Source organism: Colossoma macropomum, unplaced genomic scaffold (assembly GCF_904425465.1).
Source record: "Colossoma macropomum unplaced genomic scaffold, Colossoma_macropomum, whole genome shotgun sequence".
Classification (NCBI taxonomy): Eukaryota; Metazoa; Chordata; class Actinopteri; order Characiformes; family Serrasalmidae; genus Colossoma; species Colossoma macropomum.
Genome location: NW_023494803.1, coordinates 1,029,016 through 1,047,282, shown reverse-complemented (window position 1 = coordinate 1,047,282; position 18,267 = coordinate 1,029,016). Strand labels below are relative to the sequence as shown.

The following is an 18,267-nucleotide window of genomic DNA, read 5'->3' as shown; positions in this document are numbered from 1 at the left end:
GCTGGCAAATGTTTGTTTTAAAGACACTCGTATCATCTAGAGCTTTCACAAGGCTGCAGAATAAGCTGCATGCATTATATGTAACAAGACCGGAGAGAGGTGGGTGAAGAGGGCAGTGTGGTCAGATCCTTCATGGTGCCAGATCGATGAGGTACAGCAAGTCGGAGCAGGGGGTCAGTCCCCACAGCACAGCATACACACTTCAAACACTCACCCAGACAGCATTCCAACCCAGGAAGGGTCACCCCCAGACACACAGGGTCAGTGTGGGTTAGGGCTGGGGCATATAGTCTTCTACTATCTGCTGTCTCTTAATCATTAATTCACACTCTGACTTCTGCTCTTCTCATTTTAAGTCTTATGGCCAGATGTATGTGGACACCTGACCAGCACACCTAATGTGAGCTTGTTGGACATCCCATTCCAAAATGATGGGTATTTTCTTTATTTATTTTTTTTAATTTTCTCCCCAATTTAGTCGTCTCCAATTCCACCCGCTAGTTAGGACTCCCCCAATCACACGATACTATCAACGCTAGGAAGGTGAAGGCTAACACAGGCTTCCTCCGAGACCTGTGAAGCACCACCGCTTCTTTTCGAACTGCCGCTCACGCAACGTCACTGGACAGCCGAACGCGCTCGGAGGAAAGCTCTGTTACGTCAGCCAACAGACGCCTGCGCTGACTAGCATCGCGCTGAGTGATGGGGGGAGAAGGAGGGGCCATCCCACCCACCCAGAGAGAGCGAGGCCAATTGTGCTCTCTCGGACTCCTGGCTACGGACGGCTGTAGCATCACCAGGGATCGAACTCGCTGATGATAGGGCCAACGCTTAGACGGTTGCGCCACTCGGGAGCTGCAAAATGATGGGTATTAATATGCAGTTGAGAGAAGACAACTCAACACTAGTGGGTCTGAAAGAGCGTGCAGCTGGCACTGGGATTATTTGGAAACTTTGTTAATTGGAGATTCACTGGAAGTGAATATTACATCACATTTTGAGCTGCGTCTTGTCATGTATGTAAAGCTGGCCCTGTGTCTTTGTCATTTCCCCTCATATTATTATCTGTCTAGCATCTCCATAGCAGTGGGGATTAGTCACTAAGTTGCAAGTAACAAATAAGTCTGATGTCTTGACACTCAAGTCCCGAGTCAAGATAGTCGAGTCCCGAGTCAGCTCAGGCGAGTCACAAGTCGAGTTCCAAGTCAATAGTCCTAATCTTTGAACCCTAAACAAGTCAGTATGCATTCTTCACTAATTTAAGGCTGTAACATCGAATAAAGGTAACAGCAATACAGCCTTCTAACCACAGCATGTTAGCAGTTATGCCTGTATATTCATTTTAAATCATTTTGTTTTTATCCTCCCGACAAAATCCATTGTTCCCAGATAACCACACTCTTAAAAGGATGAAAGGTGGGGCTCCCGAGTGGCGCAACCGTCTAAGTGTTGTCCCTCATCAGGAGATCGCGAGTTCGATCCCTGGTGATGCTACAGCCGTCCGTAGCCGGGAGTCCGAGAGAGCACAATTGGCCTCGCTCTCTCTGGGTGGGTAGGATGGCCCCTCCCTCTCCCCCCATCACTCAGCGCGATGCTAGTCAGCGCAGGCGTCTGTTAGCTGATGTAACAGATCTGGCGGTTGACGCTTTCCTCCGAGCGCGTTCAGCTGTCCAGTGACGTTGCGTGAGCGGCAGTTCGAAAAGAAGCGGTGGTGCTTCACAGGTCTCGGAGGAAACCTGTGTTAGCCTTCACCCTCCTAGCGTTGATAGCATCGCGTGATTGGGGGAGTCCTAATTAGCAGGTGGAATTGGAGACGACTAAATTGGGGAGAAAAATCGGGTAAAAATAAAAAAAAAAAAGGATGAAAAGTGTTCAAGGTTCTTTTTAGAACTGTTTCCTTTGCCTAAGAACCTTTGAGGAACCACCCTTTTAAGAGTGCGTGACAGACATACTGGTATAAAGAATTTTAAAAGTACTACTGAATTTTAAAAACTTCATATTTGAAGATAATTTTTGATGATTTTTGGGAACACTGGACACACAGTATTAAAACAACAACTAGCTCAGCAAACTAAAAACAACAGTGTTTGGATTGAATTTAAACAACAACAGAAACCAAAACGACCGACCTGAACAAAGTTGACAGAAACGACAGCAAAATGATGGTGAATGTGCGATGCTGAAGTTGACTTTTTTTTGCCAGCAATGAGTTACTTGAATTTTCAGTTCCACCTTAAATGGTGCAGCAGTTATGGTGCCAGCTGCATCATTTAAGGTGGAATGGCAAATTCCAATATAAAGCTGGCAAAAAAGAAATTAACTTCAGCGGCGTGGTGAATGATAGGATTGTTTTAAAATTAGTCAAATCGGGAGAACCATGTTTCTTTTGTTCTTTTATCTCACTATAATGAGGAAAACGGTCAGTTCGCCTGGTGAGTTTCAGTTTAGGTGCTGAGGGTGCATTGATGCTGTTGACGCTTTGCTTGTTTCCAGTTTATGAAGGTGAACTTGAACTCTAACCGCTTCTCTTGTCTTTCGAAATAAAATAAACGGAGCATAAACTGAGTGACAGGCACCTGACGACGCTGCTGTTTGTTCAGTTTAAGGTAGAAAACGAATCAATTCACATGAAAAGTACTCGACTGTGTAGCCGTCTGCAGTCAGACTCTCCCCACGTTTCTTTTACTTTCTCGAGTCTTACCGAGTCTTAACGTTGAAGTCTGAGTCAAAGTCCGAGTCATTGGTGTTGAAGTCCTTTTTGATTTTTCTCGAGTTGAGTCTAAAGTCATCAAATATGTGACTCGAGTCCACACCTCTGCTCCATAGCATCTCGACACTGACCTAAATGTGTAAGAGCCCAGACAACACAAAAGACTAAGATCTGAAAGGAAACAGCAGCTTGATGGCCTTCAGGAACAAAACAACAATGAAAAAACAAGCTGGTATTGCTTGTCCTGCGGTGACCCAGGTAGCGTAACGTCGGGACCACAGATGACAGGCGTTCTGCAAATTCATTAATCAAAACAGCTTCATCTGACATATGAATTATCTGTGATATGGTGTTCAGTCAGAGTTATTAATCATTCAGGACATGAATTAGAAACTCCACGATTATCAACATGATACAATCTACAGTCAGGAATATGAGGACGCATTGCCAGCTCTTATTGTACTGTGAAAATTGGGAGGTGTTTGTGTGATTGGGCGAGAAAGCAAGACAGCAAGAAAAGAACAGATTTAACCCAGTCCTTCCATAGCTTTGTCGTCCATCAAGCCAATTAATTCTAATTCTAATTTGACCTAGAAAGTCAGCTACAGTTTCAAAGTTTGGAATCACTATTTTTAATTATAAACCAATGTGTTGAAGATAAATGTATAAATATATTGTAGCGTCCTGTTACTGGCTGGCACTGGCTCCGACAGACTCTAGAGGTGTGGCTATGCAGATGGCCACACGCAAAGACTCACGGTACGCACCCTCCAACAAAGGGACTGTTTGTGTTGTTCTGTTTTGGTTGTTGTTAGTTTGGGGTGTTTGCATGTGTTTAGTGTGTTATTATGTGTGGAGTCTAAACTTAGTTGGGGGTTTTGTGTGTGTGTGTGTGTTGGAATCACTGTCGGGGTGAATCCTGTGGTTAGTGGTGACCTCCCCCACAGTTTCAGTGCTCAGTATGTGTCTTTCTTGCTGTGTATTTGTTAAAAAGCACTTCTTGCAGCAGAATTGTGGCTATCCTGTGTCTCTTCTGGTGGAGCTACAGTACAGAAATACGATGCTGCTACTCTATAATGACATTTTAGGAGCTAAGTAGTAGTGGGCAGTATGGCCAAAGGTATAAATCACAGTATAATTAAGATTTTTAAAAATTCTGTATAGACAGATTGTATGCAAAAATACATACAAACACATTAATTCTGCTAATTCTAGCATACAAATTCTATTTCTAGTTCAACATATTGGAAATAAAATAATGTAAAATTTGTCGAACAATGTGTTTTTCATGGACCACATTTATGTGTCTTTTCCACAGTTTGTTCCACCAAATACACCAAATAAACAGTATTTTCTATTAAAATGTGAGGATTTAACTTATTTTCACATAGAAATTCAACAAAAGCATGTATTCTGACAATGTTTGCATACAGCTGTATTTGTACACAATTGTGTGGTATATTGTGTATTTAATAAAAACATTTCGGTGCATACTTACACTTTTAATAAGACCCATATTTAAAAACTGAAGTAAATCTAAAATAAAAATAGTTATAAATATGATGATTTTTTAAACTTTTCATTGGGTCAACCTATCTGATATTTCTAAAGGATTTTTTGTTGACATAACTTGTTTAATTGTACTATATTGGCTTTCAGCATGTTTATTATAAAATATAGGCTTTCCACATGTTGGTTACACTTTGTTGACTTTTGAGAACATTGCATTTGCCCTGAAACCATTTCACCTGTTAAAAGATGTTTTTGTTCCTTTGTTCATTTACCCAGACATTTTGCATTTAGAAAAAAAAATCTTAAAATACAGTATTGTGTAAAAGTCCTGAATTTAATTAATGCCCAGTTTGACAGCCAATACGTGCATGTTATTAATTTTTCAGCTGATATCTCTGAGGATAGAAACCACCTGCATAAGAAAGGGGAAGGTCAAATTAAAATATGTGAAAAAACAGCTTGCATTGTGAATTTTCCTGCTGTGGGACTAACAAAGGATTATATTATCCTATTTTAACTTAAACCTGGGGTTCAAAATATGAGCAAAAGCTACTGAGAAAATGGAACTCCTAAGGACCATGCAAGAGCAGGTAGACCACAAAATCTGTCACCATCAGATGAGATTTCATCTTTGAGAGTCGAGCTCTACTTTTGCGTCAGTGCTGAGAAAATCCACAGATGTTTCTGTTCATTCTCCCACAGTGAGAAGACTCAAAGCTATGGGTCTGAAAGGATGTGTAGCTACCAAGAAGCCCTTACTGAAAAAAGGAAATAGACAAAAATGAAGAAAACATGCAAACCAAAGAAGCTGCTGGTGTTCTCAGAACGATGGACTGACCACTACAGATTCCAGACCTCCACATCATTGGGTGTATTTGGGAATATTTGGATTGTGAGAAGCAGAAAATGCAACTTCTAAGACTGAACTTTGGAAGTGTAGAAAAGTATCATTGAAAGTCTGAAAGCTGTAATAAATGCCACTAAATACTGAAACATTTATGACTAATGTTGTAGAGGCTTCTGTGTAAATATATGTTTTTTTCTGAAGCTGAAAAAATAATAAATTGTAGTTTTGACAGGAAATGGAATTGACGAAGGATGGTCTCTGACTTTTGCACAGTACAGGGTATTTGATGTTTTTTTTTTTCTTATTATTTTATACAAAATCAATGTATTCATACAAAATTAATGGTTCTGACACAAAAAAATGCGCATCATGTTATTGACCCAAACTGTGGAAACATAGAAAATGGACACTGGCTTATTGTGAGCTCATTTGATTCTAGAAATCTTGAGGTAGTGTGTAATAAATCTGAGGCGTCTCTTGACACGTCCATGTTCAGATTCACCCTCTGTCTGGGGAGATTATGTGAGAGTAGGAGATGACTGGCTCTTATTTTACAGTCTAGACACGAGATGCAAATGAGCGGAGACTGCGATGGAGTGAGGGCCGATGAAAGGATAATTCGTGAACATGGAGATGCACATTGCTGTCAGCGTGTAATTAGACGACTCTAATGGGGTCCCTGTCAGGTAGTGTACATGTATGTGCGCACACTCGCACACACACAGAAAAGCAGAAGAAACAGCTTCAGTGTTCCACTTCACCAGTGCTACAATTCGGCGCGTGTAATCCAGCGCTAATGCACATGACTGGATCAGTGGAGTACGACGCAGCTGTTCTGTGGCTTCATGAGGTCATGCTGAGAGTGAAATGTCTCGCTGAGTGAAGCCGCCCATGTTAAACCACTGCACGAGGGCCGCACTTACAGCATTCAGCAGGATCTTTGAGGACCAAGTCTGCTAGTAAACAAAATGTGTTTGTTTTGTTTGTGTAAAGTATGTAAAGCACATGTATGTAGTAGCAGAACAGTGGTACATATTCATATGTACATATACATATACATGGAGTACCCAGATTGATGTAGGAGCTGTTCTGCAATTGAGGAAAATGCTGACATTGAAACGTGCAAAGGTTTCAGCACAACTGATGAATCAGCTTTGTATGCATGGAAAGAAACTCCCCACTGGTCCAAAAAAGGCCACCTAGATCTAAATAAATCTGCACTCAGGTCTATAAATATTAAATTAAATTAAATTAAATCAACTATTTTAGTAGTCTACCCCAGCATATTGGCGTTCAAACCAAATAATACATTGTGGTAACAATGCATAGAACTTTGTCGATACTTAATGCACTTTCAAGTTACATTCAACTAAATATCCACTAAAGTTTTCTTTAACTCTAAACTGGCTCTAATCCTAACCCTAGCCTTAACCTAAACCCAGCCCTCACCCTTGTTCTAGCACTATCACTAGTCCAAATCCTAAAGCCTAATCCCACCACTGTTTAGAATCGAGTTTCAACAGATAGTTTGTTAACAATTTGAACATCTGTAGATCATCTATAGGGGACTACAGTGGACTATCCAAATAAAGTGAGACCTAAATTATACAGGGAGATTCACGCGAAAGAGGCCCCGAATGTTCTGTAATAACTCTCTCTAGGATGAAGCAATCTGAACCAAACAACGTGCAATGAGCTCCTCAGTATATGGAGCTTCAAACAAGCTGGGATGCCCCTGAGTCGGAACGATGAGGTAGGTAATTCAATAGATTACACATACGTTAAGGTATGTAGCGTATTTTTTGGTTCAGATTCCTTCATCCTAACGGGAGTTACAGCTGAATATTCGAGTGAATCTCTCTGTAGCTCAAAGTGCAGGCTTTAATTTGAGGATATTTACATCCAAACTGAGTATAAGGTGCAGGAATTACAACTATTTTCATTCATAACAATCCCCAATTTTAATATTTGGTTGCAAATCCTTTGTAGTAAATGACTGTCTAAAGTGTGGGACCCACAGACATAACCGAAGACTGGGTTTCTTCTCTGGTGATGTTCTGCTAGACCTTTATTACATCTTCAGTTCCTGCTTGTTCTTGACCTTCAGTTTTGTCTTCAGTAAGTGAAATTCATGCTCGATTAAGCTGAGGTCAGGCGACTGACTCAGCCATTGTAGAAAATTCCACTTCTTTGCCTTAAAGTCTTTGGGTGCTTTCACAGTGTGCTTTGGGTTCATTGTCTATCTACACTGTCTTCCATATGTTTTGAAGCATTTTGCTGAATCTGAGCAAAAATATAATCCTGTACATGTCACAGTTCATCCTGCTGCTTTTGTCAGCAGTCACATCATCAATTCGTACTGGGGAATCAGTTCCATTGGTGGCCATATACATGCCCAACCCATAACACTACCACCACCATGCTTTACAGTTAAGGTAGTATGCTTTGAATCATGAGCAGTAACTTTCCTTCTCTATATTCTTCTCTTCCCAGCATTCTGGTACAGATTAATTTTTATCTCATCTGTCCATAAGATGTTTCAGAAAAGAATTTACTTTTTTGCTCTTCCTGTTTTTGAGGCTTACCAGTGGTTTAAATCTTGCGGTAAACCCTGAATTCACTGAAGTCTTCTCCTGAATGTTTAATTAGACACAGATATGTCTACCTCCTGGAGGGTGTTTTTGACAGAATGCTTATGCTGACTTATTTCACTGGCAGTGAAGCTCTTTGGACTTACAACTGAAAGCTAACAGCAACAGTTTCCAAATGTTGTCCATACGTGAAATCAGCTCTAAGCCTTTTATCTGCTTTCTTGTAAGTGAAATAATAAAGGAATGGAACAGTTGAGCAGCCAATTGTCCAATTACTTTTGAGCCACTAAAAATGGGGAGAGGGGTTTCTACATGAAAATGGTTGTAATTCCTACACTGTTTAATCAATTCAGATGTAAATACCCTCAAATTAAAGCTGAAAGTCTTGTGAGCTTATATTGATTTACTTTCAACTGCAGTAGGCAGCTAAAATAACAATAACTCAGTCTCCTAATATTTATACTAAATATTTAAATAGCATTTTATTTTCAATACTTCAAATATGATGTAGGCCTATCACTTAACAAGAACACACAGTGTCATTGATGCAAAGCACCACGTGCTATTTTAGGGCTAACAGCTCCCTCTTGTGGAGAATCTTCAGCTTGCTAAATGTGAATGAGTAAGTGAGTAATTTACAAGCCAGGTCAGTTCCATTCTGAGTCAAATATTCTTCCAATCTGCCCTCACGTCCTCTCCCTCCACCTTCTAGCTTCATTCAGGAAATGTGAAAGGAGCCAGAGTCCATATCATATCTGTATGGGCTTATGCTACAGAAATTCAGCATCATGTCAAACCAGCTAATCCTTTTATACCAGCTGCTTGGATCTATTTTTTTCCACTTGTCGTGAGCATCATGCCACTAAAAGCATTGACAAAATACTACTATGATGGTTTTCATTTGTGGCAGCAAAGCATCGCAAACATGTTTCACTTTGCAGGTAGTGCCGCTTCAGGTACACCACAAAAAACCAGTGTCAAAACAGAAGAAAAACAAACCTAAATCAGGAAAACAGGTATCTGAATCAAACAAAATCATCTGATATTATGGTGAGAAAGTTTTACATAATAAAACATCTTAAAATAAAAAAAAAAATCTTGTGCTGAAAAATATTTTAACACCTTAAAGCTAGATTGAAGTAACACTAATTTGATATGATGTCATAATAATATTCTAAAATAAGCAAAAACTAACAGGAATCTTGTTTCAGCCATTTTCTCAAAACTTCATTCGATACAATATTTCTTGCGAAAAGAAATGCTTTCAAGCTCAATACTAGTGAAACTTTGCTTTAACATTTTTAGTAAACAATAATATCTTTAAAACAGTCATAAGTTCTGAAGCTCTCGATGATGAAAGAAGAAATTTTCCATCAACTTTACTTATTTGAAGAATGCAATGTTTGGAATGCTTTAAAGTCTATAAAGGCCTCATTCAGTTATTTTGCTTCTATACTGTGTTATTTTGCTTCTATATCTTTTATTAGACAATCATGTTCAGTGCTCACTTTTAGGAAGCCTCTAAAACCATATCTCCTTATCTCAGCGTTTAATTAAAGCTCTACGTCTCATTGTATGTATCTTTCAATTTGATCTGTGTCTTTATGATTCTAAATTAATACTTATAATTTCTTGTATTACTGTTAAGCATTATCACTTGCCTGTAAAGCACTTTGAGCTGCGACTGGCATGAAAAATGCTCTATAAATAAAAATTATTCTTATTTTTATTACTAAAAGCCAGACTTCTCTCCAATTAAATTCCTAAGATAAGTAAAGATGTCTTAAAATTTCCTCTTTCAGAGTGGAGAGCTTTTAAATGAAAAAGTTTAACACTTCATTTGAAGAAAGCTGTTATAAATAATAATAATTAACTCATTCGTCCAAGTAAAATAACTGTAGGCTGTTCTGAAAGCTATTAATCTTATACATACTGATCTAGTCTAGATATGTTAATCTTTAAATTATTTCATTTTCTGGCTTGTTAAGATTTCATTTGTGTAATGTATTGGTAAAAATCATGCGATTTGAAAGTAAATGCATGCAGAGAATGGCAATGTGGAATCATACATGTAGTAGAATCATACCAGAAACAGTTTCTCACAATTCCTAATAAGAAATAATGGTAATACTTTATTTGGATGGTCCACTGTAGATGGCTTGTAGATGCTCAGTGTATCTTTAGGTAACATTCAACTAAAAATCTGTTTAATGCAACTGAACTTGAAGTTCAGTGTGAAAGAGTTTATTAAATCTATCCCTAATCCTAAACCTAACCCTAGCCTTAATGTTGTTGATGTTCAACTGAGTATTACCAGAAAGGTTGATAATGATTTAAGTATCTATAGATCACCTGTAGGGGACCATCCAAGTAAAGTGTGACCAAAATAACCCATCAAATATCAGCATAACTTATTGAATCCCCCACTTTGCCTCACCTGGTCATGCCACTGTACTAGACATATAGCTAGAAAATATAAGTTCAGTAGGATTTTATGCAGAGCAGTTCCGGTGTCTATCAGTGACTATTTCATAGAAATGTGAAACATATTGTGACTTCATATATACAAAGATTTAAAATATTTAAAAAAGTACAGGCAATAGAGGAAACTAAACTGCAATCCCGATGAAATTTTAACACTATAGAGACTAAAGGGATGAAAAGATGTGCTTGGTTGTCTTGTGTTTCCTTTTGATCATATTTCCTCACAACACAGAGTAACAGCCTCTGATTGAGTCCATGAGTCTGCTTTCCTGCATGGTTGAAAAAGATCTCGCCTTGGTATTCAAAGCATGAGCATCGCTATTCAATAAGCACTTGGCATTTACAGCAGCTTCAAGTTCACCAGACCTCTAAAGCCAGTAGAGAATACAGAAAAGGGAAAGGAAGAGAAAACGGAGAGGGAGGAGGAACTGTTGCCAACAAGGAGGGGCAGAATGATGAAGAGAGAGCGAGACAGATCAAGAAAAATAACAGGAGTAAATGTGAAAAAGTGAAGCAGTGGGAGAATTTCCAAAAGAGAGATGGAAAGAAGATGGGTTTTGGCTCTAAAGCTGCTGCCGATGGCAACAGACGCCAAACAGGTGCCAGCATGATGAACACTGCATATCAAAGTCTCAGAATACCTTACTTTATTGAGTTATTGCCGTTTAACAAAGAATGGATAAAGCACTTTTGTTATATTTGCCACACATTAATCAAGGAGTTTCCAGATGGCTTCCACCAATAAGTCAAAGCCTGTTTTGGTTTATCGCCCACACTTTGCTTACGTGGGAAATCATGTAAATTAGTGTTTTGCTTCAGCAGTTCTATTAAGAGATAATGAGGTGGTGATGTGTGCTTACCTCATTCGCATACACCCAGTGACTGTCTTTGGATGCCAGGTTTGTCTCTACAGCCTGAGAGAGAGAGAGAGGGAGAGAAAGAGAGAGAGAGATAAGTGAAATGAACTTTAAACATCACCCTTTACAAATTGCAATTGTTGCTGGTTGAGGTCAAAGCATTGTGTAAATCCATTTTAATTATTCTTGCTCATTGGTTGCTCATTGAATCAGGCAGGGAAATGTAGCTGAAAATTTGGATTCGAAATTTTTAATTAATACCTTATTTGTGTTAGTAAGTTCAAGTCTAGGGGGTCTAGTCTCGTACTATATCAACATAAAAATAAAATAAAAACTGACTGACTGAATGAAACTATCTTTTAGTACTACATAAAACATAAATGATGCTAGTAACATCTGTAATAACATTTCTATAAACCTATTCATGAACTGTGTCAGTAGTTGTTTTGATGCTGCTCTTCGCTGGGTCCAACCTCAGATAGAAAAATTTGCTAGCTAACATCTCTGAAGAACATTTGTTTTCACCCTAAAGTCTCTACCAGTGTTTTTGTGACACTGTGTATTTCTCTTTGGTAAAACTTTACAATAACAGTTGTTAGCAATTCAGCAGGATTAGTCAGGAGACTTGAGCTTCAGAGTTGACTGGAGTTTATTTACACATACAGGGAATCATGCATGGGTGCAGCATAGTTGATTAACAGTCTGTCACCAGTCTAACAATAAATATTTTAGGATGAGCTTATATACTTTGAGAACTGTGGGAGTGGAAAGAGGAGGATATGAAAGGAGATGTAGGGGGCAGAGATGATTGTTATCACCTTAAGATCATGAGATAAAGGGTCATTTCACTACATACAAATTCAGATCATTATATCAAATATGCTTGCATCTGAGAGATTACACTTAAGTAACATTTAACTCATTAGTCAACACATGGTTATAGCTAATTAAGAGAAGATCTTAATAATGCATTACTATGGCATTTATGAATTGCTCTCTAAAAGTTAATATATTGTTAAGAAGCATTTTATTAGACTGTTGAGCTACAGCACCTTTCACTGAGCATAAATTCACAAAGGCTTTACTCTTTGGGGGGAAATGTCCTCCTCTCAGCTGAAATGAAGATTAATTGATTTTGCTGCTAAGTTGACTCTCTATTTCTTTGTGTCTACAGATCAGTAGTCCATGCAGTTTAGGGAGGGTGGAGTTTTTTTCTGATGTAAATAAGCTGAATGGTATCAATAAGTGGTGGGTCGTCACCCCAGCGCTTTGAAAAGTGGTGGGTCAAATGCCCACTTGGTTCTGGCAGCCTTGAGACTAGAGGTTTGTAATTTGATGTTGTTATTGTTTTTGTTGTGTATTTGTTTTGTGGGAAAAAAATCACATTTTGCCAAGATTTCTCACTTTTTGACATCTCAACAAACACAACAAGCTGTCAAGTCAAATATACAGACAGCTGACAAAGGAAAAACTTGAATAGATGAGTGGACAAACATGACAAGTGCAGATGCTTTCAGACAGGTGGACTGCGTAATACAATTAAGCAATTAACGTCCTACCATGCTCTGTCGCATGTATAAAACGCTGAGCAGGCACAGACCTTGAAAGAGGGTTCATTATTGGAGCACGGATGGCAGGAACTTTGGTCACAAAGACTGCTCACCTGAGTAGTGTTTTAAATGGAACAGTGGCTAAAGTGACCTGTGTTTAGATCACATCAGTAAACAGGTGTTGGAAATTGTGGTAGAGAGCGCAGGACGTGATCAGACAGCAAGAACAGTCTGTTCACAAGTCCACAGAGAGGGATATTGTAGTAGGGCTGCAGAGCTAAAACACCTCAACACTTAGGCCCAATCCCATTTCTTATTTTTACCCCTACCACTTGTTTTCGAGTGTTTCTTTGCACCTTAGAACTGAGTTACAAGGGGTAGTGGTTAAAATCTTCTCGATGAAAGGGGACCCCTTAAATAAAAAGAGCATTGCTTCATGAAAAGGCTGCTAGCGGTGCTTTGTATCACCTTTATTCCTATCCTCAATGGTATCACTTTCTGCATGATGTTCTATCTACAGGATATGAGGGGTCACTGACAATAGTTTGATGGGTATGAAATATGCTGTGGACATCATCAAATCACAACCAAATTGTACAGCTATGGGAGATTTTGGACCGAGCCCTGGACCACAATCATCAAAACATCAATTAAAGACCTATCTTTTGGAAGGATCAATGCCAAGGCACAGTGAAACTGTTCTGGAGGCTTGAGGCGGCACAACACCTTACTTTATCACTTTATATTGGTTTTTCGTTTGACCCCTTACATGGCCAGGGCCCACCGGAGTGAACAGAGCAGGTGCATAGGGTAATTCCATGATCTTCCCTTGAGTTACCTGGCTACACTGCCTATAACTGTGGCAGGCTCTTCTCTGGCTTATGAAACAAATTCTGGTTGGCTCAGTCCCTTCTAACCTGGGGCCTGTACAACCTCCCCAAGACCCTTACCAATAACACCAGGGCATGTTTGACACAGTGACTGAAGAGGCACTGGAAGCTCCTGTGTGAGCTCCTAGAATGCCTGTTTCCCAATCACTATAAATCAGGATTCCCCCACCAATGTGTAGGAACTTCTGTTAGGCTCCCGTCATACCCCCACCACTGGGAGTATATACCCTTTCAATGGACAGAGGCCACCAGCAGGCCCAAGGTTTTATTACACACTTCTACAACCTAAGATTAATAGCTCAGCCAGTTTGCACTGAAGCCCCTGTAGTTACTGAATAATAAGGCTTAGTATGTCCTTCAATGCAACTCAGTGTGTAAACCACTCAGCCATAACATTATGACCACCTCCTTGTTTCTACACTCATTGTCCATTTTATCAGCTCCACTTACTATATAGGTGCACTTTGTAGTTCTACAGTTACAGACTGTAGTCCATCTGTTTCTCTGCATACTTTGTTAGCCCTCTTTTACCCTGTTCTTCAGTGGTCAGGACCCCCATGGACCATCACAGAGCAGGTACTATTTGGGTGGTGGGTCATTCTCAGCACTGCAGTAACACTGACGTGGTGGTGGTGTGTTAGTGTGTGTTGTGCTGGTCTGAGTGGATCAGACACAGCAGTGCTGCTGGAGTTTTTAAACACCTCAGTGTCACTGCTGGACTGAGAATAGTCCACCAACCAAAAATATTCAGCCAACAGTGTCCTGTGGGCAGCATCCTGCGACCACTGATGAAGGACTAGAGGATGACTGTCACAAACTGTGCAGCAGCAGATGAGCTATCGTCTCTGACTTTACATCTACAAGGTGAACTGACAAGGTAGGAGTATCTAATAGAGTGGACAGTGAGTGGACACGGTGTTTTAAAACTCCAGCAGCACTGCAGTGTCTGATCCACTCGTACCAGCACAACACACACTAACACACCACCACCACGTCAGTGTTACTGCAGTGCTGAGAATGATCCACCACCCACCTGCTCTGTGAGGGTCCATGGGGGTCCTGACCACTGAAGAACAGGGTAAAAGTTATGTAGAACTACAAAGTGCACCTATATGTTAAGTGGAGCTGATAAAATGGACAATGAGTGTAGAAATAAGGAGGTTGTCATAACGTTACGTCTGAGCGATGTAAACAATATGCAACTACATCTTTGCATTTGAATAGTACGGCAAAGTAAAATACACTTCTGAAGTAGTTAAGACCCAAATCAACAGAAGTTTCATTTGCATTTCAGTGGAGACCGACAAGAAAACAAACAAGCCAAGCAATAAGCAAAGCCTTTAGCACTCCAACTGTGCTCTGCTTTCCAGCTGTGCAGCCATGCTTCTCTAAGCTATTCATCTCAATGTCCTAATATGGATAGAATCACACATTCGTAGCCTCCATTACACACTCATGCACACACTCCTGTTGCAGAGATCTGATTTATGTGCATGTGTATGTCGCATTTTTCATACCAACCGCCATTCTGCTTGTTTTTATCTGGCTCCTAATGAGACCAACCCTGCAGGCAGATAACCTAAGAACCTTTTAAGTCTTAATGTACATGTTAATCCTGCATTTATCACTGACAAGAAAAAGGGGAAAAGAAACAAGACATCAGCAGATAGAAGCTCCATGCAATGTTTATTAGTTTTTTTTTTTTTTTTACTTCCATAAATCACTTGCAAACATCACCTGACTTAAGTCACTTCAGCTCATGTAGTTCTTTCTAAACTTTTTAACTGTCTCAGCTGCCTAGCTTTCCTGCCCAACTGGTCCAAGGGCAATGAGAATTACAGCATGTGGGCTTACATGAACAGAAGCATCAGGAACTACAGTAGCCTCTGGAAGCAAAAAGCTCCTGTCTATTTTTACATGAAACATCATAAGTCACACTTGTCTATCAGCTATTAACACACACTGTCTGTAAATGTACAGTATCGTATTGGGAGCAGAGTTGCCAGGTATTTACGGCACTCATATAGTTTTGTTTGTTTGCAGTTATGATGAACTGTATTGTATTTTAAATTGTTAAATATTGACAGCAGTATTACCGAAATCAACAATAGCCTCTACTCTTTCAAAAGCTAATGAACTTACTCTTCTAGTAATGCTTACAGTTGGTCTTTAAGGCCGCGAGGATGATTAACGCAAACTGCTTGGCAATAGATGAGCTATCGTCTCTGACTTTACATCTAAAAGGTGGACTAACAAAGTAGGAGTGCCCAAAAGAGTGGACAGTGAGTGGACACAGTGTTTAAAACTCCAGCAGTCACTGCACTGCACAAATAATCCAGACAATAGGCCTCATTCACCAATATCTTCCTAAGTTTTGTCTTAAATTTGAAAGAAGAAGTCTGTGTCAGATTCATGACGTGTTCTTAAACTGCTGGATTTGTGTGCTTTGTGCTCTTAAATGTGCGTAGATTCTGTTCTTACCTAAGAGTAAATCCCATATAAGAAAACAGTGTCTGGACTATATAAGCAGAATAGTATATCCAGTGTGAAATCACTCAAACAGCAGATGCATGCAGAATATTTGCTTTGCTGCTTAATCTTCGTGTCTGAGATGGGCACAGATTAAGCACTTGGTATTAATGTGAGTTTGCAGATGTAAGAAAGTCTCTAAGAGGTTTTCCCAGCACCAAGTTACAGAGAGTTCTCTGTAACTGGCTGCAACTGGCAGAAAGGTTTACAGGTAGCAAATTAATCAATGGTTAATTTTACAACAGGTCCTGGCAGATGTATTGTGTATATTAAATTCAAATTTCAGCTAGTCAGTTTTTGAGGTTAAATTGTTTGTTGGAGCTTTTTTTTCCTTTCCAGGCAAAGCAGGGCTGATTCCAATTTTTTTTTTTTTCAGTTTCAGCTTTGAGGCTAGCAACAGGCCAAAGGATAGAGCTTTGAACTAATACACTTGGCCACTGAAGGCAAACCAAAGGAACTACCTGTTGTGGGGCAAAGGGCACTTGAAAATAAGTGTCTTTTAGTTCTATGAACATGAATCAATCAATCTGTGGAATGATGGCTGTGCCCACATTTTTTAGACTAGGCTGAGCCTGCACCAAGCAGTGCAGCTGTAACCTTGAGATCCTGGTCATTCTGTCTCTGATGGTGGTGAGAGTTTAGGAAGGGAGCAGTGACACAGCAGGATGAATAACCCCTTAAAATCCCAGGCTTATTACATACTAAGGCTTATTATTCAGTGATTACAGGGACTTTAGTGCAAACTGACTGAGCTATATTTAGGTTATAGAAGTGTTTAATAAAACGTTGGGCCAGCTGGTGGACGCTGGCCATTTAAAAGGGTTAAACTCCCAATGGTGGGGGCTCAAGGAGAGAAGTTCTTACACATTGGTGTGGGAATCCTGATCGATAGTGGTCGGGTACCGACAGCTCAAACAGAAGAAGCTGCCAGTGCTTCTTTAGCCACTGTGTCAAACATGCCTTGGTGCCATTGGTAAGGATCTTGGGGAGGTTGTACAGGCCCCAGGTTAGGAGGGACTGAGCCAACCAGAATTGGTTTCATAAGCCAAAGAAGAGCCTGCCACAGTTATAGACTGTATAGCCAAGTAACACAAGGAAAGATCAAGGAGTTACACTACCCACCTGCTCTACTTTGGCAGAATGTAGCAAACACTGCGCCTAGTCTACAAAGGCCTTTTCCAAGTGCATGCCCTCTGTGCTCCAGTGTAGGCTGGAGTAGAGGGACCCATCTGGGGAAACCATCAGCAAGGTCACTCAGGAGTCCAACAGTGGCATGCTGTCCAGGTAATCTGGGCAGTTGGAAAGGTTAGGTGAGTCAGTCTGCTGACCGACAAACAATGAAAGCTATATCCAAAGAGACCACATGTTCTTGGGCAACTGAGGCCTGGTGTCAAGCCTGCTGCAGTAGTAGGTCAGACTGGTTCATCTGTGTGAAAATGTCATAGTTCAATTCATCAGTTCCAAAAGTTTCATGCGTTTTACACGTCTGAGTCATGAAAGATGTCAGACGAGTGTTTGCAATTGCATTGGGTTGTTCATCTAATTTCCAGCAGCCAACTCCGGGTTTATTAATATGACTGATATGAATGATTGTTTCGATGTGAACAACCACTATGTAGTCATATGAGCAGCATTTTACTATATGAGCAGCATTTAGCTCCTGCTGAAATAACAGTCTTTTAAAGACTATAATGCTTTATGCTAGGGGTATCTAGTCGGTCCACAGCTTTGGCTTATAATGCACTATACATTATATTTCCTTTCCCTTTTCAGTGGCAGCAGTAACATGAACGTAGTTGTAGAACGTAGCGTAAAACCTTTTTTCTCCGACGAGGTTTGCAACTGGATTTACGCAATGACATTTACTCATGGTGACAGCCAAAAAGCACAAAGGTGACAATGAGAAACAGGGATTTCAACAGCGATGGGAATCAGAATGTGTTTTCATCGAGAGCCATAGCAAATGCGTGACTATAAATAAGACTATGAGAAATTTAATATCAAAAGACATTATGAAAAACAACATGGATTACAATGAATATTGTGTTGAGAAGGCAGAGAAACTAAAGCAGCTGGAAGGTATGCTGGCCACACAGTAGTTTCTCATATTTTTAATACTGGTTGGGTGAGATAATATTTACCTAGTTTTCTGTTTAGCCCAGATGTAGTTGACCAAGACATGTTTGGTGTCCCAATTTTGCTTCTTTAGCACTGGAGCTGTGAGGCTAATGTTGCTAACAAACACTAGAAGAGCAAAACTCTCAACCCGCACAAACCACATCCAGGTCTTCATTAAG

General features: G+C 39.9%; 1 protein-coding gene across 1 annotated transcript in view; it reads right to left on the bottom strand.

The window, feature by feature from the left end:
- The window catches only part of grid1a (glutamate receptor, ionotropic, delta 1a), a 644,001-nt gene that overhangs the window by 102,664 nt on the left and 523,070 nt on the right, over positions 1 to 18,267 (bottom strand). The window contains exon 5 of the mRNA XM_036593689.1: positions 11,005 to 11,058. Within this exon, the coding sequence (XP_036449582.1) occupies positions 11,005 to 11,058 (54 nt within the window). The remainder of the gene's footprint in view (positions 1 to 11,004; positions 11,059 to 18,267) is intronic.